Source organism: Nuphar pumila, chromosome 3, assembly GCF_984573655.1.
Source record: "Nuphar pumila chromosome 3, dmNupPumi1.hap1.1, whole genome shotgun sequence".
Taxonomy (NCBI): Eukaryota; Viridiplantae; Streptophyta; class Magnoliopsida; order Nymphaeales; family Nymphaeaceae; genus Nuphar; species Nuphar pumila.
In genome coordinates this window covers 113,148,908-113,174,200 of record NC_143251.1, presented here as the reverse complement: position 1 = coordinate 113,174,200, position 25,293 = coordinate 113,148,908, and the positions used below count along the sequence as shown (strand labels likewise).

Below are 25,293 nucleotides of genomic sequence, written 5' to 3'. Positions count from 1 at the left end.
CAAGAACGTTCAGATTTGTGATTGGGAGACTGAGGCCCAGAGCTGTGGGAAGCATCATGTTTCTCGCTGCACTCAGGGGGAGGTCACAGGGAACCAGGAGGGTATAATCCATATTTCACCTCAAGTCCAAAGCCAATTATATTCTTATTGTTAAAGTTGCTTATGTTTAGAATTTTAACTTCACTTTTTATTTTGATATAAATTCTTTTAGTATTTCAGTCCAAATCAAAGGCTTCATTAAAACCATTCTATAATTTAAATAGACTTAAAATGATGCATGCACTTGAATTTTAAGTTTTTACAAGATTGTGTCTTTTACTTGGGAATACATTTGTCTTCATTTTCTTATAGTTAATGTGCTTTATGCTACCATCTACATATGTATATTTTCATTTGATTTCATAATGCACATATGTATATTTTCATTTGATTTCATAATGCCATGGACATTATTTAATCTTCTTTTGTTTGTTTTACACAACAAGTTAATTGTATTGTAGTTCAATTGGAATTATGGCAAGAGCATAAGTTTCCACCTTCCTACCACTACAAAACATTGTTTTTAGAGAGAGAATAAAACATTTCATTGCCCAACAAAACTAAGAAACAAAGTACAAGATGATTAGGTCATAGAGAAATTGATCTTAAGATAGTAAAAAAAGAGAAGGGCAACTCTTGATCTTGTTGAACTATTGAGAACCCCATTTATGACCTACCCAAAAAAAGACCTCATAAGGAATTTCCCTCAAGAGAGTGAAGGGAGCAACCAACCCCGCTTTGAAAGTTCTAGTATTCCTCACTTTTCATAGAAGCCACAGGATGTAAAGAACCAACATCTCCATGCATATTTTCATCTCTTGCTGCAAAGATGCACCTTGGATGGTAAAACTAGATCCTTAAACCATAATTTTTGTCTAATGAGCAAGCTCAACATCAACTAAAAACATAAAAATTGAATTGCAAAATTGGGCACTCCCAAGACAAGTGAAAGGAGGCCAATCTTCTTAGCTGCCTCACACATGACACAACAACCAATGAGAACCAGCCTCCATCTTCTTAGGTTGCACGTAGTCAATGAACAACAACCAAGCTAAAGCTCAACTCAAGAGTTAGGCTAGTAAATGAAAAGCATGACAATAACTTAATGTGTTATTTAAGAATATGTACTTAATGAAGTGTAAAAGCCTCTTGTATGGCCCCGGAAATTTTTTCATCAAAAAATGTTTACATGTCCATAAATAATATTAGCCTTCATGTCATATGCTTTAATTAAACTTTTAAAGGTGTATCCCTTGGATGCACTCTTAAAATTGAGACTTAGAATTTTTATTTTTTAATAAAATATTTAGTTTTTTCTTTTGAAAAATGAATATGCAAATTTATAGTACCTATCAAGTCTGTAACTCTTAACATTAGTTATTAAAAATAATTTTGAACATTTTATGAATACATGTGATGCCCCAAACCCCGACCTTGTAAAAACCTTTGGTTTTTGAGCAATTTTTTTTTGAAAGGTAAGTAGTTGGAAACCAATAAGCAGAAGTACAGAAAGAGAGAACATGGGTAAAAGCAAAGGCCACAAGTCTGAGCGAGCCACAGTAAAGAAAGACAAACCAAATACATTTCATTTCCATAATGTTTACAAAATTACAAAAAGAGACTGGGTACAAAAAGAAACAGTCTCTCAAAAGGAGAGGAAAAACCCCTCAAACCCCCAAAACCAGAAAGAGCCAGGATCTAATGCAAAGTGTGGGTCTCAAGGCTCCTGCTGTGCGCTGTCACATCGCGCTGCGTCTACTCGTCACCTGTATCCCCATAAAACGGGGTCAGTACTCTTGCGAGTTGGAGAGACAAACCATCCATACACTATCATTTCTATGGAAAAGCAAAAGGTAACAACATGCCACGGCTATACTAAGTAGCAACTACAACTAGCATGATGGAACAATTAGAAACATTTAAATAATAATATATGTGTGTGTCAGGTAAGTGCATGTGCTACAAGACTGTATAACTACGAAAAGGTAACAAGTGCAAGTACAAAACAACAGAACTAAAACTAAGCAGTAGGGCGCAACAACTACAAAAGTACAGGCAATGCTAAAGAAACAAGTAACAACTACAATGTGTTAGTCTGTTTGGTTAGTCTTTATGTTCTTATTTTTAACCTCCTTCGGGTACGCGAAGGAAAGACCCTTGAGTTCTGTGAGACATGCACCCGACGTCTGTTATTCAATTTCTAGTGTGGTAACGAGGGATGCTACAGACCGAGAAAACCACATGTGGGCAGCACGCAGCTAGGAGAAACCTCTCACAGGGGCAAATGATTGCAATCCGTACTACTGCAGTAGCAGAGGTCCCTGAAGAGGGCAACCTTGACCTCCCTAACTCCGAGTGACTGGAGGTTAGAGGGCTCTGTGGCTCCTCAAAGAACGGGTCGTAATAATGACATGTCACTCGGGGTTGTACCATCCACCCTCTCCCTAGGTGGCCAAATTTGTGAATGGGGTGCGACAGGTTTTCTTATTTAGGCTTAGTTTTCATGTTGTACCTCCTCTCAAGGTACTGTGCCTCGTGGTCCCAATGGGTACGCAAACGAGGACTTGGCCTGCCTATTCACGTGCTCAGCCTCACCCAGCCGTAGGAGCACATCGCCTGTGAAGATGATATCCAACACTATTTTCATTTTATGCCCAGGGTAACACAACACATGAGCACTCTTTGTCACGAACATGGGTCATTGCTCGAAGACTCCAACCGAGTCCCAAAACCTCAACAGGTCAAACGTGTCATACCCTATGGTGTTTTATTTTCTAAGTGTAGGTCACATCGAGTGTATAGCACGCCTCTGGTGCGTCGTATGTTCATCAATATGCGAAAGTAAGCCAAAACAGGATGTACTAGATAAGCCAAAACCAGTGACCTACGTGTCACGATGTGCCAAAGTGCACGTGCAAAAATAAGGAAAACTACAAATTCTTACATTCGCACAAGTATCGTAAATGCGCAATGATACCGCAATACATATTTAAAACTTGCACAGTTCACAATCTTTGAGCGGCACAAGGCTCAAAATGCATATACGATAACCATTGTATATGCGAGGAGAAACCCGGGTTTGGAATATGTATTTCCCAATACGCGTATTCCAACCCTCACGTTGAGATGAATCTCGCATAGCGAAGCCTTCGGCAAAGGACTGTCGTAGAAATTGACACCCAAGTGTGTCAAGAGCGAGATTTGACTCAATCCCATACGAATGAGAATTACATTGTCACTACCAAAGTATAGCCACACTCTGCCCGCGCAACCGGGGCACAAAAACGCAAATCGCCGGAAGTGTCCGACAAAAACAAGCGAGGTAGATGCGTACGTGTACCGTGACATGAGTCACAACTCAATCATCTCGTTGCCAGGGTGGTCAGCGGGGTATAAGTACCTGAATCCGCGGCTGGAACGACATTGTTGCTCGAAAACGAACCTTGTCGCTAACCAGGCCAAATCCGCTTGGCGGCGACGAGAGAGACGACTGCCTTCACCGGAGGACATTCACGGAAACTCAATGAGCGTCATGACGACCCATCTGTGTCCACTAATGGTGCAGACCATGAGCCGGGGGTCCCGCTCATGACTGCCCAAAGATGCCAAGGCCACCGGGTGCCTTAGCGCACGATGTCTAACTTGGCACCAAAGGAAACCAAGGCACAACCCTTATGGAGCCTGCAGCCGACGGCCACTTGGCCCCACAGCCACCATGGTCTGCACACTGCATGCGGACCATGTGCTGCTAGGCTGCAGCACGGGCCAACACACTGCCGAGCACACTCGGGTGCACCCACACCCGGCTAGGCGCCAAGGGAGCTCCTTAGCGGGCTCGACAACACTAGGCCTAAAAGGGCCAGACCTAGACCTCCTAGCAGGTCTGATCCAACAAGGATCAGACCCACTAAGGTCACTAGGGAGCCCCTGAACTGCACCCTAGTGGGTTCATTCCAATGGGTCGGGCTTAGCCGGCACCCACATGGGGTGAGGCTAGCCCAAAAGCCCAAAAGGGCATCTTTTTCTTTTGATTGATTGGAGTGGGTAGGAGCTATCCCCTAAAAAGCATGTGGGTTGTGCCCACCTACTTTCTAAAAACCCATACAAAGCCTCAAGTTTTGATTTTTTACAAACTTTTCAAAATTGCCTATTAAAAGGAGTTTTTTTTTGTAAATTCATTTTCATAAATCCTCAAAATGGCATGGGCTGAGGTGGAGCCCATGCCAACCACTTTCAAAAATGCCCAAGACAATCCTCCATACAAAATATTTTGAAAAACCACTTTTATGTTTTACAATATACTTTTAGATTTTACGAAAATTGCAATTCGCTTTATGAAAAACCCAATTTACTTTATTATTTAAATAAATTGATTTAAATTAATTTAAAGTTAAAATTTTAAATTATCATTTATGAATTAAGATCTAAATAATATTAATATACATTTAAATCTTCAATTCCGACGAAATTGGGCCTCGATCCGACTCGTATTCACCGATATGCCCTTTTTCGCCAAAATACGTAAAACAACTAGATATTTTTCTTGTTTAGGTTCCAAATTCGAAGTGAACCCACTACGATATGTTATAAATTGAATCTAAGAGTATGAGACCTTAGATTGCTAGCATTGCCCTTCGTCGCTTAGAATTTCAGAATTTATGCGATTCGGGCTTCGTATCGCTGAAATAACACAATTACGAGAAAAATCTTGCGACGAAGCAAGAAACAAAGGAAACTAAAACACATATCAATATAATATATCTCAGAATTATCATGGTTCTTACATCCTTCCCTCCTAAAAGGGGATTTCGTCCGCGAAATCATGAACACTAAGCCACAAAAAGATCAGGGTATTTCTCCCTCATAATGGCCTCTGGCTCCCATGTGCATTCTTCGATGCCATGGTGTTGCCACCGTACCTTAACCAACGGAATGGTCTTAGTACACAAAACTTGATCTCTGCGATCCACGATCTCGACAGGTCTCTCGGCTACAATCAAGTCATCTTGCACTTCTACATCTTCGTATCGGATGACGTGTGATGGGTCAGGAATGTACTTCCTCAACATCGACACGTGGAAAACATTATGAATTTGAGCATACTGTTGTGGTAGCTCAATCCGGTAGGCTGCTCCACTGATCCTCTCAAGGATCCTGAATGGGCCAACGTATCTAAGACTCAACTTTCCTTTCTTTCCAAAACGAAACACGCTCTTCGTCGACGATACTTTCACGAAAACCATATCGTTCACATCGAACTGGAGTTCTTGCCGCCTCTTATCGGCGTAACTCTTCTGTCTATCCTGAGCTGCCTTCAGACGCTCTCGAATCTTCTGCACTTGCTGAGTATAGTGCTGAAGAATAATCGACGATTCACTGGATCGATCGTTGATATCGTCCCAATATGACGGTGATTGGCAAGGCCTCCCGTACAAGGCTTCGTACGGAGCCATCCTGATTGTAGTGTGATAACTGTTGTTGTAGGCAAACTCGACTAAACACAAGTGTGAATCACATTCACCCTTCCAATCGAGCATACAAGCTCGCAACATATCTTCCAATGTTTGGATCGTTCTCTCTGACTGACCATCAGTCTGAGGGTGAAAAGCGGTACTGAACTTCAGTTTCATTCCCAAAGTTGACTGCAACTGTCCCCACAATCGCGACGTGAATCTGGGATCACGATCTGAAATGATAGATGTAGGTACGCCATGTAACCGTACAATTTCTCGGATGTACAAGTCTGCTAAGCTTTCAAGCGACTGACTAATCTGGATAGGTAAGAAGTGATCAGACTTGGTGAGTCTGTCCATAATCACCCATATCGCATCATGCTTTCGCCTGGTTCGCGGTAGTCCTACCACGAAATTCATCGTGATATCTTCCCATTTCCACTGAGGAATCTCGATTCTCTGCATGGAACCATCGGGACATTGGTGCTCGATCTTGATTTGCTGACAAGTCAAACACCTTGATACGTAAGTTGCGACTTCACGCTTCATCCCGTTCCACCAATACTTTCGTTGAAGATCCTTGAACATCTTAGTACCACCAGAATGGATGGTGTACTTCGACAGATGTGTCTCATCAAGAATCTCTTTCCCAAACTCATGGTTATCTGACACCCAAAGTCGATGCTTCATACAGATATAACCATCATCACCAACACGAAAGACTGAGCCATCTTCACGAGCTCGATCGATAAAAATTTGCTAAAAAACCAAAGGTTTTTACAAGGTCGGGGTTTGGGGCGTCACAAAGATTGGTATCAGAGCCGCAGTTATAAGTGTAGTCCAAGACTTTTGCGTGCATCGCCCGTCGCACTGTAAGTATGTTTTGTGTAGTTACTCTTGTTGTTTATCAATGATTTTCTGTTGTATGTAGCTATGCATGCTTAATTAGTTGTATAACTGTTAGATGCCTGCTGATTCGAGGAATGAGCGAATGCTCGGAGCTCTTATCGACTTGATCTGAGGCACACAGATCCTCGATCGAGCAGTTCAATAGATTGTGCGGAGTGCCCATATACTTGCACATCTGACACCTCCTTGTGAGAGATGTGACCAGTATCACGAGGGACAAATTTGTCCTCGTGCCTTGAGCGTATGCCCCTACTGTGGTCTTAGGGGACATATTGAGATTGAGTGTCAACGTAAGTTGGGCGATGAACTCGCGATGGGTAACGCTGGGACCGAAGAGAACGAGGCTTCTGGGTTCGGTCAGGCACAGCCAGCGGCTGACCCGGTGGGAGATGCACAGGGTGCACCAGTTTCTCCCGAGTACACGCCAGCTTCCTACTCTCGATCAGTTTCTCCCGAGTACATGCTAGCTTCACCTTCGTGGTCTCAGGCAGTGAGTCCTCCTGAGTACACACCTTCTTCTCCTCCTCGTTCGATGCAGAGACGATATGGAAACCGGAACACCTAGCGCAATTGCTACACTCGTAGGCAGCGGTGATCGTGTTTGTTCAGATGTGAACAGGGTGTGGATGGGACACTGAGTCATTGTTCATTTTGTAGACTTGTTTTGTGTTTGCTTCTTGTTGCGGAGGTATATGTGTTGTAACCCTGTTATAGAGGGTAATTTTGGCTTGTACTGAATATATGTATACATCTGCTATTCAAGTAATGAAATTATGCTTTGACTTGTCTCTTTGCTTATACGAGTTTTCTTTTTTTTGTTTTAGATGGCTTGGCGCAAACGCTATGATCGTATCATGGACACCCTGAACAACCTGACAGAGGTTGTTGGCAGGCAGGCTAAGGCCATGCGTGCCATGGGTGAGAACTTGCAAGCCTCTCAGGGACGAGAGACTCCGGTTCCTACTCCCTCTCCAGTTCTAGCGACAGTCGTGCCTTATAAGCAGTTCATGGCTATGAACCCTCCGTTGTTCGATGAGAAGTCTACACCTGAGGCAGCCGAGGACTGGATACGAGAGATTGAGCGGATCTTTCATGTGCTGCAGGTTAGTGATGACCGGAAGGTAGACTTCGACACGTATAGGCTCCGGAAGGATGCCGAGAGGTGGTGGGCGACCACCTTGGATGTCCAGTTCGCAGGCGGAGCAGTCACGTGGGAGAAGTTTGTAGAGGTCTTCTACGCGGCTTACTTCCCGACCCACGAGCGCAGTTGCAAGATGCAGGAGTTCCTCGACCTTCAGCAGGGAAACTCTACTTTGGCAGAGTACATCACGAGGGCAGAAGCGTTCCAGACTTCTGAACCTCGTGATGTACTCCGCCAAAGTAGAGTTCTCCTGTTGAAGGTTGAGGAACTCTTGCATCTTGCGACTGCGCTCGTGGGTCGGGAAGTAGGCCGCGTAGAAGACCTCTACGAACTTCTCCCACGTGACTGCTCCGCCTGCGAACTGGACATCCAAGGTGGTCGCCCACCACCTCTCGACATCCTTCCAGAGCCTATACGTGCCGAAGTCTACCTTCTGGTCATCACTGACCTGTAACACACGAAAGATCCGCTCAATCTCTCGTATCCAGTCATCGGCTGCCTTAGGTGTAGACTTCCCATCGAACGACGAAGGGTTCATAGTCATGAACTGCTTGTAGGGCATGACTGTCGCTGGAACTGGAGAGGGAGTAGGAACCGAAGTCTCTCATCCCTGAGAGGCTTGCAAGTTCTCACCCATGGCACGCATGGCCTCAGCCTGCCTGCCAACAACCTATGCCAAGTTGTTCAGGGTGTCCATGATACGATCACAACGTTCACGCAAAGCCATCTAAAATAAAAAAAAGAAGACTCGTATAAGCAAAGAGACAAGTCAAAGCATAATTTCATTACTTGAATAGCAGATGCATACATATATTCAGTACAAGCCAAAATTACCCTCTATAACAGGGTTATAACACATATACCTTCGCAACAAGAAGCAAACACAAAATAAGTCTACAAAATGAATAATGACTCAGTGTCCCATCCACAACCTGTTCACATCTGAACAAACACGATCACCGCTGCCTACGAGTGTAGTAGTTGTGGTAGGTGTTCCGGTTTCCATATTGTCTCTGCATCGGACGAGGAGAAGAAGAAGGTGTGTACTCAGAATGACTCACTCCTGAGACCACGGAGGTGAAGTTGGCGTGTACTCGGGAGAAACTGATCGAGAGTAGGAAGCTGGCGTGTACTCGGGAGAAACTGGTGCACCCTGTGCATCTCCCACCAGGTCAACCGCTGGTTGTACCTGACTGAACCCAGAAGCCTCGTTCTCTTCGATCCCAACGTTACCCATCGCGAGTTCATCGCCCAACTTACGCTAACACTCAATCTCAATATGCCCCCTAAGACCATAGTAGGGGCATACGCTCAAGGCACGAGGACAAATCTGCCCCTCGTGATACTGGACACATTTCCCACAAAGAGGTGCCAGATGTGCAAGTATCCGGGCACTCCGCACAATCTGCTGAACTGCCCGATCGAGGGCCTGTGTGCTTTAGATCAAGTCGATAAGAGCTTTGAGCATTTGCTCATTCCTCGAATCAACAAGCATCTAACATTTATACAACTAATTAAGCATGCATAGCTACATACAATAGAAAATCATCGATAAAGAACAAGAGTAACTACGCAAAACATACTTACAGTGCGACGGATAATGCATGCAGAAGTCTTGGGCTACACTTATAACTGCGGCTCTAATACCAATCTCTGTGACGCCCCAAACCCCGACCTTATAAAAACCTTTGGTTTTTGAGCAATTTTTTTTTTGAAAGGTAAGTAGTTGGAAACCAATCAGCGGAAGTACAAAAAGAGAGAACATGGGTAAAAGCAAAGGCCACAAGTCTAAGCGAGCCACAGTAAGGAAAGACAAACCAAATACATTTCATTTCTATAATGTTTACAAAATTACAAAAGGAGACTGAGTACAAAAAGAAACAGTCTCTCAAAAGGAGAGGAAAAACCCCTCAAACCCCAAAAACCAGAAAGAGCCATGATCTAATGCAAAGTGTGATTCTCAAGGCTTCTGTTATGCGTGTCACATCGCGCTGCGTCTACTCGTCACTTGTATCCTCATAAAACAGGGTCAGTACTCTTGCAAGTTGGTGAGACAAACCATCCATACACTATCTTTTCTATGGAAAAGTAGAAGGTAACAACATACCACAACTATACTAAGTAGCAACTACAACTAGCATGATGGAACAATAAGAAACATTTAAATAACATTATATGTGCATGTCAGGTAAGTGCATGTGCTACAAGACTGTACAACTACGAAGAGGTAACAAGTGCAACTATAGAATAACAAAACTAAAACTAAGCAGTAGGGTGCAACAACTACAAAAGTATAGGCAGTGCTTAAGTAACAAGTAACAACTACAATATGTTAGTCTGTTTGGTTAGTCTTTATGTTCTTCTTTTTAACCTCCTTCGGGTACGCAAAGGAAAGACCCTTGAGTTCTGTGAGACATGCACCCGACGTCTATTATTCAATTTCTAGTGTAGTAACCAGGGATGCTACAGACCGAGAAAACCACCCGTGGGCAGTGCGCAACTAGGAGAAACCTCTCACAGGGGCAAAGGATTGCAATCCGTACTACTGCAGTAGCAGAGGTCCCTGAAGAGGGCAACCTCGACCTCCCTAACTCCGAGTGACTAGAGGTTAGAAGGCTCTGTGGCTCCTCAAAGAACGGGTCGTAATAACGACATGTCACTCAGGGCTGTACCATCCACCCTCTCCCTAGGTGGCCAAATTTGTGAATGGGGCATGACAGGTTTTTCTTATTTAGGCTTAGTTTTCATGTTGTACCTCCTCCCAATGTATTGTGCCTCGTGGTCCCAGCGGGTACGCAAACGAGGACTTGGCCTGCCCATTCACGTGCTCAGCCTCACCTGGCCGTAAGAGCACATCGCCTGCGAAGACGATATCCAACACCATTTTCATTTTATGCCTAGGGTAACACAACACGTGAGCACTCCCTCTCACGAACATGGGCCATTGCCCGAAGACTCCAACCGAGTCCCAAAACCTCAACAGGTCAAATGTGTCATACCCTATGGTGTTTCATTTTCTAAGTGTAGGTCACATTGAGTGTATAGCACACCTCTGGTGCGTCGTATGTTCATCAATATGCGAAAGTAAGCCAAAATAGAATGTACTCGATAAGCCAAAACCAGTGACCTACGTGTCAGGATGTGCCAAAGTGCACATACGAAAACAAGAAAAACTACCAATTCTTAAATTCGCACAAGTATCGTAAATGCGCAATGATACAACAATACATATTTAAAACTGACACAGTTCACAATCTTTGAGCGGCACAAGGCTCAAAATGCATATATGATAACCATTGTATATGCGAGGAGTGACCCGGGTTTAGAATACGTATTTCCCAATACTCGTATTCCAACCCTCACGTTGCGACAAATCTCGCATAGCGAAGCCTTCGGTGAAGGATTGTTGCGGAAATCAACACCCAAGTATGTCGAGAGCGAGATTTGACTCAATCCCATCCGAATGGGAATTACATTGTCGCTACCAAAGTATAGCCGCACTCTGCTCGCGCAACCGAGGCACAAAAGCGCAAATCGTCTGAAGTGTCCGACAAAAACAAGCGAGGTACACGCGTACGTGTACCGTGACGTGAGTCACAACTCAATCATCTCGTTGCCAGGGTAGTCAGCGGGGTATGAGCACCCGAATCCGCGGCTGCAATGACATTGCTCGAAAATGAACGTTGTTGCTAACCGGGCCAAATCCGCTTGGCGGCGACGAGAGAGACGACTGCCGTCACCAGAGGACATTCACGAAAACTCAATGGGCGTCATGACGATCCATCTGAGTCCACTAATGGTGCAGACCACAAGCCGGGGGTCCCGCTCATGACTGCCCAAAGATGCCAAGGCCACCGGGTGCCTTAGCGCACAGTGCCTAACTTGGCGCCAAAGGAAACCAAGGCACGACCCTTGTGGAGCCTGCAGCCGACGGCCACCTGGCCTCACAGGCACCATGGTCTGCACACTGCGTGCGGACCATGTGCTGCTAGGCTGCAGCACGGGCCAACACACTGCCGAGCACACTCGGGTGCACCCGCACCCGGTTAGGCGCCAAGGGAGCTCCTTAGCGGGCTCGACAACACTAGGCCCAAAAGGGCCAGACCTAGACCTCCTAGTAGGTCTGATCCAACGAGGATCAGACCCACTAAGATCACTAGGGAGCCTCTGGACTGCACCCTAGTGGGTTCAATCCAACGGGCCGGGCTTAGCCGGCACGCACATGGGGTGCGGCTAGCCCAAAAGCCCCCAGCCGAAGGGCTGGGCCAAATCAGCTTGGCGTAGACCCTGTGGGTCTAGGCCCAGCTGGGCTGACAGAGGGTTGAGGCACACTCTGTGTGCCCAGCAGCAACCTCTGGTTCGTCCCAAAGGTGGGATCGGACCAGAGCACGAGAGGGGCGTGCACCTATGCCAATGGGGTGCCTAGCTCCCAAACGTGTGGCGCACCCAAGGGACACGGTCTGGACCCAGTGGGTCAAGGCCAGGCTGAATCATAAGAAGGGCCTCGAATGGGGGTCTGTACCCCCTGGTCAGACCCATGTTTGGGTCCAGACCAGGCCATGCTAGGGCCCGACACACCATCATAGTGGGTGCACCCAAACAAGCTTGGACTGACCCGCCAACGGTCAGTCCGGGGCTTGGCTGCAGCAAACCCCAAGGCCATGGGGCCCAACGAAGCCCCATAAGGTCTTGGGCTGGCTGCGGAAGAGCCCAGCCCATCCATCCAACGAAGAACAGCCATCTCAAGGGGCGTTATATAAAAAAATATGCACACATATACGTATATATATATTTCAAAAATTGCAGCCGAAAGGCTGCCATTTTCCGGCAGTCTGCAGGATGTATCGGAAAAAACACCAAACACAAAACTCGTAGAGAGTTTTGTTATCTCTTTACAAAATCTAATAAATCTGAAAATCGATATACGGTTCAAAAGATATCACCGAAAAACCCGGTGTCACTCGAGACGTTCCTGGGTTGCTGACGGAAAAACGTGTCAGAAAAAGATGCTATTTTTCGTCGACTCTTTAAGCCGAACCAGTAAAAACGGACAATTACAAAGTTGTAGATATCTGTCTTAGCTTTCCGAAATGCTCAAGAACTCTCCTATCCGATGCATATCCAGGGAGATACGCTCATTTTACCAGAGAGTTCTCTGATCACTGGGAAAAACGAGAATAACATTTAATCAAATAAGCTACATTTACAAAAGCAAAACATGAAAATTCTTTTTTTCGCCTAACATGTGGCTTCAAATGCAAGCTTAGTGCTTGCTTAGCACAGCCATGGCACAAAACCGCCATGGATCAGTTTGCACTTAGCAAGTGCAAACCGATATCCATGGGGCCATTCACGCCCAACCGAAGAAATAACAATGAAGGAGGGGAAGCTTCTCACCTTTGTTGGAGTTGAAGAGGATGAAGCTGCTCAGTTGGCTGCTACGTAAGTGAGGAAAGGAGTGGAAGAAGAGTGAATAAGGAGAGAGAGAAGAAAGGGTCAGCCCTTTCTCTCTCATCTCTTCTTCAAGCTTAAATAGAGAGAAAGTGGGTTAGGTGAAGATGGAGGGTGGGGAGAGAGAGGAGACCAGATGGAGGGCCTCCCTCCCCAACTAGGTCTAGCTAGAGTGAGTCAAAGGTGGTCATGGGGCTGCCCCCCAACCACTCCCAACAACCTCCTAACAACCCCCTTGACTTTAAACAAACCTAACCCTTTTTATTTGTTTTTTTTCTTTTGATTGATTGGAGTGGGTAGGAGCTACCCCCTAAAAGGCATGTGGGCTGTGCCCACCTACTTTCTAAAAACCCATACAAAGCCTCAAGTTTTGGTTTTTTACAAACTTTTCAAAATTGCCTATTAAAAGGAGTTTTTTTTTGTAAATTCATTTTCATAAATCCTCAAAATGGCATGGGCTGAGGTGGAGCTCATGCCAACCACTTTCAAAAATGCCCAAGACAATCCTCCATACAAAATATTTTGAAAATCCACTTTTATTTTTTACAATATACTTTTAGATTTTACGAAAATTGTAATTCACTTTATGAAAAACCCAATTTACTTCGTTATTTAAATAAATTGATTTAAATTAATTCAAAGTTGAAATTTTAAATTATCTTTTATAAATTAAGATCTAAATAATATTAATATACATTTAAATCTTCAATTCCGACGAAATTGAGCCTCGATCCGACTCGTATTCGCCGATATGCCCTTTTTCGCCAAAATACGTAAAACAACGAGATATTTTTCTCGTTTAGGTTCCAAATTCGGAGTGAACCCACTATGATATGTTATAAATCGAATCTAAGAGTATGAGACCTTAGATTGCTAGCATTGCCCTTCGTTGCTTAGAATTTCAGAATTTACGCGATTCGGGCTTCGTATCGCTGAAATAACACAATTACGAGAAAAATCTTGCGACGAAGCAAGAAACAAAGGAAACTAAAACACATATCAATACAATATATCTCAGAATTATCGTGGTTCTTACAATACAAATAATGATGCTAAAATATTATGTATCTATTATACACTCACATAAAATAGATATTTAGGTAAATTAACTTTTAACAAGATAGTTTCAAATTATAAAAATAAAATCTCTCTCTCTCTCTCTCTCTCTCTCTCTCTCTGTCTCTCTCTCTTTATTTTATCAAATATTATATGTTAATAAAATTCTTACATTTTTCATATCTTTACTTGGTTTTTCATGTCAAACATTAAAAATGTAATATATTTAAAATATCTATATAAATATAATAACAAAAAGGTAAATACTAATGAATAACAAATACAATTCATACAAAATATAATTACTTAAAGTAGTATGTAGTTTTTTAACAATAAAAATATTTTATTTCAATTAAATTGAACTATATGTTACTTAAAATAATTATTTATATAAAATAGTTAATCAATAATTCTCTTAAATATTAAAATATACTTCTTGTATTGTTCTTATATTACAAAAATATATGTAATATATAAATCAAATTTCATAATTTGTAATATCTATCAAATCTATATATCTCTTAACACTAATTACTAAAATTATTTTTTACCATCTTATTTAAAAATCAATAAAATATAAATAGTGTCATTAAAAGATTATATATGTACAATATACTTATAAAATATATTTAGGCAAATTAACTTATATTTATTAAAAATATAAGAAAGGCAACTTAGGCAAGCATGTTTCTCCTCTTATACCCAAATAAAAGAAACTATATTGTCATTTGTCGAATGAGGGTTATTCTTATCTGACAATTTTCATCATTAAATAAACATTCTTATACAAAACATGTAGCCATCAAATCCCCGCCCCCTCCCCCCCCTAAAAAAAAGTAAGGTAACAACGTAATATCGTTAGGGTGGCATCAAAAATTCATAACACATATATAAAAAAAATAGGTATAATAGAATATTATTTCTCGTTGAAAATTTTTCATGTACTTAATTTCTTTTTATTTATCTTTATCTTTCTCTCCTTTTTAATCATACTGCTTTATTTCTCTATATTTGGAGTGAACTTAAAAATTACTAAATAAATTTCACAAGTGATGTTTAATGTAACAATAAAACTATACCACTTGTTCTTGCAATTATTTTGTACTTAATTAAAATTTTATCTACATTAAAAAAAGAGAATATTTTAATAAGCTAGAGCAAAATGTGAATTACTTTACTAATTACACAAAAATTCAGAAGTTATACTTCATGCATTTCATATTTTAGAAAATTTTTGTTATGTATTGCATAGCATTTATGAATGTCATGTTGCTTAATATTTTTAATTTATCATTGTACGTATCTTTTTAATTTAACAAGATGAAGTAGTTAAAATTGGCGAGACATGTTATCATGATTACATTTCCATTGTCTTAAGGATACAAAACACTCGAGAACTAAAAAAAATATATAAATATAATAATTGAAAATATAAATACTAATAAATATTAAATACAGTTTCCGTTAAGTTTTTTAGCAACAAGAAATATTTTATTTATATTAAATTGAATTATTGAATTATATGTAGTTTTAAAAATTATTAAATAATCTTTTGTAAGTGTTATAATAAACTTTTTTATTGTTCTTATATTACATAAAATAAATATCTATGCAAATTTACTTTTATTATACAAAAATTGAAGTTATTATTATGTGATTGTTTGATAACATTACTTATAATTTTAAATTCAATGTAAGCTTGACAAATGAAACACTTTTATTTATAACTTAATAAGCATACTTTAAAATCCGTTTTACATTAATACTTGTATTGTAAACAATAAGTATAAACAAGGAAAAAGCTAACAAGAAATTGCATTACATTAAGTTAAGAGAAATTTTGAGGTTATTTATATAAAAATTAATTTATAATTTGTATATTCTATTATTGAGAATTGGAATCCACTTGTAGTACATTTTTGTTTCCACTAAATAATTTAACAATTAATATCTTAATAATTTATATTGTAAACATATATAATAAGAAATATCAACTATAAACAATGCAAAAGTAATTTTCATAGGATGTTGTTTTTTTATAAATGCTTACATTTTTTTACTCATAAATTGTTTATTTTGTTGCTAAAGTTTTATATGAATATAATAAATATAGATAATGATATGATGATAAATTACATAAATATGATTAAGAGAACCACTCAAAATAGATGATAGTTTTGTATGATGAAATTTAAAATCAAAATTTACCAATATTATTTAATAACATTATTTAAATTAAAATATATTCATAAATAGACCAAATAATCCAAGGGTTGCAAATGTAAAAAAAATTAATTTAATTCATGTAACACATATACACACACACACAAGTATAAGCATATACAAGTCTATATATGCATGGGTGTGCGTCACATGCATTAAACTTACAAGTTTTAGTTTTAGTTTGAGTTCAACATTTTTACATGGTGACCTTTTAAATATTTTTATTTTGTGAATAATTTTTTAATTAAATGTTGAATGATAACATTTTTTGCCTTAGGTTCCTCCTTTGATCTTACTTTTTTGTCAATTTTTGTAACTCTAACAGTTGTAAAAATGGTAATTTATGTGTCTTAAAAAAAGTGCATTGTTTTAACTCTTAATTTTAAAAGACGTATAATTGCTTTTAATAGTGAATAAAAGACTTTGACAAAAGATAAAAAAAATACTTAAATGTTTTTTATTGATGAGGAATCATCATTAGGATGTGAATCTCTTAATGGTCTCACCTTTCCATGAAAGTAAATCTGGAGCAGTACTAGTAGCTAAAGCCACAAGGTAAGTGTTGGCAGGTTGAGTTGTATAATAAAGAAGTAGAAGATGTCGGTATTTGCCTTTTATATAATAAGGATTTATAAACAAATTACAAGCACTCAAACAGCACATATATATATATATATATATATATATATATATATATATATATCCTAGCCCAGTTTTACCTTATCCTATAAAAACCAATAGATTTTACATGTGCCAAGTGAGTTCAACACCGTGAGATCCAGATCGGATCTGGATTAAGGAATCTATATGAGATCTGAGTTGTATCTGGCTCTAGTACCACACCCACATGCCCAATTTACAAAATACAGAAACAGTATCAGGTCAAGCACAACCCTAACCATGTCTGACCCGTTTGGTTTCCGGGTTAGTCTTTCTTCTTTTAAGTTCTATATATCAGGACTTAGATTTTTCAAATTTGTCTAAATTATTCCAATAAGGTAGAGCTTTTATATTGGTGGTCCTGTTTGGAATCTGGGCACTGGGATGGGGCATTTATGCATTTGGGATGGGAAGTGAGGCCCTTTCTCCTTTATATTTACACTAAATCATGGATTTGGCAAGTGCCACTTCTTCAAATGCATAAACTCCATAAACAACCATCCCAGCTACAGATTCCAAACAGGCCCTAAGAGGCAATACCAAATCATGGCAACTTCTTTTGGACCCGAGTTTAGAAATGTCAATGGGTCAGATTTTATCCCCAAATCCAAATTCGTTTAGTCAGATTTGGTAAGCCAAAACCATATTCAATTATAATAGGATGCAGATATAGTTTTAGGATTTTGCTACCGAAATCTGATGAATATGTGGATTTGATGAATACCCAAATCCAAATATATGTAAAAAAGCAGATGTAGTATGAGCTTTTCACCAACTGAGTCCATGTCCGACTCCAAATCCATTTAGAAAACATCTGATCAGTTGCATTTTGTATTGGCTACATCGGATCTAAATCTAAACCGTTTACATCACTAGCTAAGTTACATGTTCATACTTGGGCCAATAGAGATTGGATCATGAATATGGCACCACAGTTGGTCCTCATCTACAAACCTGTTGTTTTCGGTTCAGATTCTTAAAATAAGGTCTGCATGTGCTTTCTGGTCGGCCTAAAATCTGCTTAATCTTGTTATTTTTGGATTCAAATTGTATTTGGATCAGTTTTTAAGTTGGATCTGATTTGGATTCGAATCACAATCCATTACTTTTTACAAGAGTTAATTTTTAATCTTTCCCTTGCCATATCCAATATTACCACATATATTTTGGATCAGGTTTCAACCCTACCTCCCAGATTTAGTCTGATTTGGAACGGAATCTACTTTTTGAATTTCAGATATTGGGTTTGAATCTGCCATGATCCAGCCTGTATCGAATCTGTTTGCAACCGGGTTTGATACACTGTGATTGTGTTATACATAGCAATAATCCAGCTGACCCCTTTGTCCTAGGTTCGACTCCCACCGGGTGTGTAGGTGCCTTTCACTGGTGGGCTCCGTAAGAGCTTGGGTGTCAGTGACTCCATCCGGAGATTTCCGGATTCGGTAGGGAACTTCGTCATCGACAAAAAAAAACACTAATCCAGCTGGAGTACAGGTTCAGCCTCATCACTAGATTCACTACTAAGGTCCGCCCTTGATCTCCTAATCTCATGGTTCATTTATTTTAGTCATAAGTTGTAATATAAATTTGTTTTTTGTGATTATTTGTAATGGTTGTTATTTATTTTATATTTCAGAATTAATAAAGTACTTTAATTTAGCAATTCTCTTTCTCTCTCTCTCTCTCTCTCTCTCTCTATATATATATATATATATATATATATATATATATATATATATATATATATATATATATATATATATATATATGGTTTTCTATATTTATGCTCTGAAAAATATCAGGCTTATTCTTCATTCGTATTTTTTGAAAAATGTTTCACTATGCCTCATGCCTTGGAAACCCTTGCTTGTGAAGATATTCTTTATGAAATAAGAGAAAATAATCACTGGTTATACTTTATTAATGGGGTGTTTGTTACTAGCACGTGTCTGGCAAACATGCTTGGAACGGAATTACCCTGTTTGATAGTAGCATACAACCGAATAATTAGCTGCATTGAGACAGTTTGGAATCTGGTCTTAAAACGTTCACTCAATTCACTAGGCATCAACTTTCTGTCAATATGCCATTTTATAATGCTAAAAGTCTGCATACAGGAATGCAAACGGTTTGGATTCGGATCAGATGTGGCCAATACCGTATCCAACTAATCAGATGTGGGCTTTAAATGGATTCAAATCCAGATTCAGATGGTGAAAAACACATACCAGATTGGCTAAACGGATACAAATATCCATCAAATTTGGATATATGTCGGATTCAGTAGTAAAAAATCAAAATTTTTATCTGCATTGGATTATAATCAGATATGGTTTTAGCTTACCAAATGCAACTAAACAGAGTCGAATTTGATTGGATAATGGATAAAATCCAATTGATTGACGTCCCTATCTGCATGTGATGCTGAAAATATGCAGGTATTTTCAAAGCACCATGTATTTTGAAAAAAAAAAGATACATTTTTAACCATGGTATTAGTGCTGTAGAAACATTTTCTAATATTTTTATATTTTGTGTATATTTATTTATATTTTATATACTTTATATTTTTATATATGCTGTTATTTCCCCCAGAAAACCAGATAGACCATAATATTGCAAGATTTTCTGTTGCCAAGATTTTGTCCAGGAGACTTTTGACATTGGAATAAGGGAAACCAAGAGCTAGCATATCCCGAGCCAGAAAGTTGGAAAAATATAAAATAATCACTTTTGTCATGTCTATTATGCTAAATAACATGGGAAACATGAAGACCATGTTCTTCTTCTTCTTCTGTTTTTCTCTTTTTTGGAATAATGGTCACACTAAATTCCCCCCAATAGGATTTGAATCAAAGATCCCTCCTTGAAGATATATAGGCCGACTTTAGCCAATCCATCTACGCCCAATGGCTGAGCACCATGTTGTGTAATATGAAGAATTACAGATGCATCATCAGCTGGAACCAACTGCGATCAATTCTAATGAAGTTCTCGCCCTAGTACATAACACACACATTTGCATCTTAAGGATAATTTAGAATTTAAGCCAAACCCTGAACAAGGGCTAATTGGCAGATCCAGTTATAATGAGTAATCACGACACATGATAATCACTGGGTTTGATAATGATAATGGCAACAACACGACATAATGGTCATGAGTACTTACAATTAGTAATCATGTTGATGATGTGAGAATGTTTAGCTAATCAAATTTCCAGCAATTCTGCAGTTACCACGCAAAAACAGGTGGTAGTTGTGGTGCGCAACGCAGATCCACTTTCTACAAACTTCGAATAAAGAGAAGATGGACTGGAAAGAGGCTCGATGACCAAGCCAAAATTTCCAATAACATAACTAATTGAAGACAAAAGATTCATCCAAATGTTAAAGATCGGCGCTATCTTGCCCAAAAAAAAAATGGCATTGGGCGATTGAATCGGTTTTTGGGTAGAAATGTCTAAGACAAACTGACAGTCAATCCGGTCTTAGACTCTTAGGACAGTTTTTCCCTCCAACATCACATATAGTTTCAGAGAAGCTCGTTTTTTCCTATCTTGTGTTTCACATCAAAGAAAGGCACCTAAGGGCACATATGAGGTTATGTTAAGGTTTTTTGGTAATCTACCAGGGCGGACTGAACTCAAGCTTTTAGTTCCAGAGATGACATACATGAAGTGGAGGATGGGGACATGGGTAAAAAAAGTAGTTGAAGAACAAGTACCAGAATTGTGAAAGTGAGCCAAAGAATTCCATTCTCACTGAGGTTGTTGGAAGTCACTTTTGGCTGGAAGAATGAAAGTAGACAGACTTGTGGTTACTGGAAAAAACAGAAAATATTTTATCATCAATAGGTGCCAGTCATTTTTTAATCGACACATAGGCCACCTTCAACTATTTCTAAAACAGCCTAAAACATTCATCTTTAGTTGCTCCTCAGCTCCAAATTCGCTGTTTGACAATCAATAAGTGCCTTCTCTCACTCATGTCTATCACTACATTTTTGTAGATCTGCTAACAAACTCATGAACTTTAGATGTCTAAATTCTGTTTGACAATCAATAAGTGTCTTCTCTCACTCGTGGCTATCACTACAATTTTGTAGATCTGCTAACAAGCTCGTGAACTTTAGATGTAGACATCTGCAGAAACCTTACAAAGCAGTCCCTATAAATTCATTCCTTCCAGGACTGAGGTTTTCTTCTGTAGGTCTATCTCTTTCATGGTGGATACTTTTGTTTGCCCTTCATTATCAGTGCTTCTGTTGATGACTTGGAATCATGTGACGGGTGAAATAGAGTTTTTATGATGCAAAAGAGTTGCATGAATTCACAAGAATAATGATGGCAACAAGTACCGTTGATTTAGTTTTCTAAGATATTTCTACTGAAAAGGTTACCTTACTGATAAAATATGAAAGACCGATGCATTTTTGGTAAAAATTGTCATTTTGATCGCACCCATGAGATTTTCCACACACACAAAAAAAGAAAGAAAATAAATAAATAAAGCATAAGAAAATGAGTCCATGACACAAACATAAATAGTCTCTACATAGAATAAGTTGGATGCATGCCAAGCAAGATATTGAATAAAACCAGTTTCTTCAACATTCTCCTTCAAAGAATAAAGTATCTGCATCCTTAATTGAAGGCTGGTGCTGGTGACTGACAATTTGGGTGCTGGGACAGAAGAAGGACAGATGTGGGACCTGCGCATTTATTTGGATGGAGCTAGCCAGTGGACTTAACAAGTTGTAAGATGAATTCCACATGATATTCTTTATCCTTCTCCCCGCTTAAGGCATCTTTCATGAAGAAAAGGACTCATGAAACAAAGTAACCCAAGCAAAGCAGATGCCAAGCTGTGATGGTTGGTAGCACAGAGACCTTGATCCAGCTTCCTTATAAATTGTATACTTATTAACCTAAACCATTTCCTTTTGAGCAACATTGGGTGGGTATTATCAGAATCAGATTATAGTATGGAGACTCTGGACTAGGGCCTCTGCCAAAACATAGAGATTGAAGATCAGCAGACCATATTTGGAAGGTTAAGCACTCCATCATGCCGGCTAACTCTTGTGGTTTCAAGACTCTGAATCCCCCATCATAGTGTTTCTTGCCCAACATTACTAAACTCTTTTCCAGCAGAACAAAAAAAATTCTGAAAAACCTTCACCAGATATTTGCTGGACCTCTCTTTAACTGTACGAATAGGAATACTTTATACTAATATTGATCAGCAACAACCAGTTAAACAATTGAGATTTAAGACATCTACTATTACAGTCTTCGCCATGATTCCATAAGCAACTACCTACCAATTCTTTATTGATATTTTCACATAGTTGCCTTCCTTGCAAAAGCTCTGAAGTATATGCTGTTTTTTCTCTGCTTTCACTTTAGACCACATTAGCAAGCTATGTCGCATGGATAGAGCAGTTAGCAAGAGATCACTTCTTTTTTCATATTGCCTTGTCTGCTCTTTTCCGTTACAAATTCTACGGGACTCTTTACAAAGTAACAAAGTGCCTTTTCAATATAAGAAACATTCATACTATAGTGAGAACATTTCAGTCTTGTTGGGGCATGACAGCTTTCAAGTACTTTACAAGCATTTAAGTCTTAAAAACACTATTCATGATTAAAGCCCAAAGAGAAACGTTATGAAAGTAGGACATACAGGGAAAAAAGAAATGCAAAAGAGAAGAAAAGTCACCTGATAGTTTCAAGGGGAGCCAAAACTGCTTTAGTCATGGCACCAGCTAAGGCCCCACTGAGAAACTCACCAACTTCTCTAAACCTTAAAAGATTCTGTATGACACCAAAAAATAAAAAAGATTAAACAGATATTAGCACTATTTTCATTCTTGCACTTTCAAAAATCCATCAGTCTCTACACTTCACCCCTACCAACAAATGCATTCAAATGAAAATAAAGAAATACATACAGGATTTGAAGAAAAGAAAGAGAGATTCTAAAATATATATATATATATATATATATATATATATATATATATATATATATATATATATATATATATATATATATATAAGAAAAAATATAAAAAAAGACAGCGGCACAGAAGAAAGAGAGAAGATCAAACGGTGAATGTAAAGATACAGACTGGAATGTAAGTCTTTCATGTTAAGAAACAAGAAGAATCAAAATAGGAAATAGATGCGTTAAAAGAATTCACTCCAGATTGGCAAGCCTATCTCCTTGAGTAAAATGCAGGACGGCAGGATTCCTATCCATCTTCAATGTGTACATAAACAGTTTAAAACTGATTAAATTCTTAGAACAAAATTCCCTACTAGCAAGGCAATCAGTCGCACATATCACCATTCTAATAATTATTTAAAAAAAAAAGACAAATCTCCTCCCAAAGTTATTAACAGAAAACCTTCCAAATTCCGATCACCACTTCACTCTGCCAGATTACAGCAAAAGAAGATTGCAACTATTTTAATTCTTGCACTTTCAAACCCATCAGTCTCTACACTTCACCAAATGAGGTCGATGATGGCTTGCAGTCTTATATAAATTAAATTACCCGAGGAAGAAACGGAAATTTCGAACAACCCCCCTTTTCCGTTTTCAAGAAAAAAAAGAGGGGACGGATGGAGGAGGAGAGGCAGTATCATTAAAAGAGGAATAAGCATGATGATGGTAGCGGTCATGCCATCTCAACAGATAACACTATCAGAGCATACATGCATGCGCAAGGATGATGATGATGATGATGATGATAACTGTAGCGTTCTATTTGAGAAAAAAAATTGAACAGAGCATGCATGTATGTTGCCGCTGCGTCTGATGGTGATTATGATGATGAAGAAGAACACACGCAATGATGATGATAGCTGTAGTGTTCTATTTGAGAAAAAAACAATTGAACAGAACATGCATGTATGTTGCCGCTGCTTCTGATAATGATGGACGGTGGCGATGTCGATAATCAACAACAATGACGACGACGACGAAGACGACGCGGTTTTGATGATGATGGCAACAATGATGATCACAGATATCATGACAAGTCAAGCAAATACAACCCACGATCACACTGACAACACATACAAGAAGAGAAAAAAGGGCAATCACTGACGATACTGATGAACAACAGAAAAGCCACACCAAAAACAACAGAGAAACAGAAGAGAGAAACAAAAAGATGACAAAAAAAACAGAAGAAGAAACCCATCACTGCAGCAGCCCTCACATCGAGGATCTGTTTCAACTTCAGCTCCGGGCCACCCTCCTTGTGGAGCTCAATCTCCTTGGGCACCACCATCTCTGCATAGACACCACCACCACCCCAAACGCGTGAACCAGGAGAAGAAGAAGAGGGGGTAGAAGGTGGGAAGGCTGAATCATCAAAATCAAGCTTTTTCTTAACTGATTCTCTCAGGAAAGCCATGAGAATCTATAGAATAGGAAGAGGACCCGGATGAGGAAACTCCACAAACACCAAAAAAAAAAATACAATCTGAACCAGAATCTACACCTCGTTGACTCAGGAGGGATGGTGGGGGAGGGGAGAGACGGACGAAGAGGGCCTCTTCAAGAGTTCCGTTTTATACCGAAAAAGGCAACAGATTCACCGCGGTCACAGATATCGGAGAAAAGTTGCCTTGTGGGCCCAGCTCCACATTGCATATGGGTCCCACCTTCATCATCTACTTGCTGGGTTTTTTTATTGTACCCTTTTTGCCTCCCAATCCAAACTTACGCCACAAGGACACTGAGAAAGGACACGACACGATATTTTTTCATGTGATTTCCATTAAGAGTAGAATGGAAGAAGACATTGGCAAGAGAGCGAAGTGGAGTATCCTTGTGATTAGGGGTGGGAATCAGGCCAGCCTACTAATGGACCCGGCCGTTGATCAGGCCTGACCGGTCAACTAGCTGAGTTTTGGCCCGATTTTTAACGGGCTCAAGTTTGAAGATAAGCCCATGACTCGGCCCATTGGTCCAATGGGCCAATGCAAAGCGGGCTGGGTCTGGCCTGGTCCAATCTTGAAATGCATAAATATTTGATGGAAATTATGGATTAACCAGAGAATAGTCATACAACTAATTCTTAATTAGTGCAACTAATTAGGTTAATAGGAATAATTAACAAATAGCAAATTTGCAACTAATTAGGTAAATAATAACAGTTATCCAAGTTACTATGTAATATTTAATTTTTAAAATTTTATATTATTAAAAAATTAATAAATAACTCAGGTCCATCAGGCGGACCCTAGCCCAGCCCACATATATAACGAGACGAGTTTAGGCCCGGTACCTAATGAGCTCAGGCATAAAATCTTGGCTTAAACCCGGCCCATGGCGGAAC

General features: G+C 39.5%; 1 protein-coding gene across 2 annotated transcripts; it reads right to left on the bottom strand.

Annotated features, from left to right (window-relative positions):
- Positions 1–1,725: 1,725 nt before the first annotated feature.
- On the bottom strand, positions 1,726–24,393 carry LOC149843338 (uncharacterized). 2 transcript variants are annotated; one of them, XM_090001788.1, is made up of 3 exons: positions 24,169–24,393; positions 22,659–22,753; positions 1,726–1,805 (listed from the first exon to the last, which is right to left on the bottom strand). In XM_090001788.1, exons 1-3 carry the CDS (start codon positions 24,364–24,366, stop codon positions 1,802–1,804), a joined length of 297 nt encoding a protein of 98 aa, XP_089857914.1. In that variant the 5' UTR covers positions 24,367–24,393; the 3' UTR covers positions 1,726–1,801. The 2 variants fall into 2 exon arrangements, with proteins under 2 accessions (XP_089857914.1, XP_089857913.1); XM_090001787.1 differs by lacking the exon at positions 1,726–1,805 and adding an exon at positions 21,825–21,944.
- Positions 24,394–25,293: the final 900 nt, after the last annotated feature.

Excerpts from the sequence above, each read along its gene's own strand:
- LOC149843338 (XM_090001787.1), bottom strand. The coding sequence starts at position 24,366 with ATGGCTTTCCTGAGAGAATCAGTTAAGAAAAAGCTTGATTTTGATGAT. Across the intron at positions 22,754-24,168 it reads AGTTGAAACAGATCCTCGAT|AATCTTTTAAGGTTTAGAGA; the intron begins GTGAGGGCTGCT and ends GGTGTCATACAG. Across the intron at positions 21,945-22,658 it reads GCTCCCCTTGAAACTATCAG|AGGCCCTAGTCCAGAGTCTC; the intron begins GTGACTTTTCTT and ends ATGTTTTGGCAG.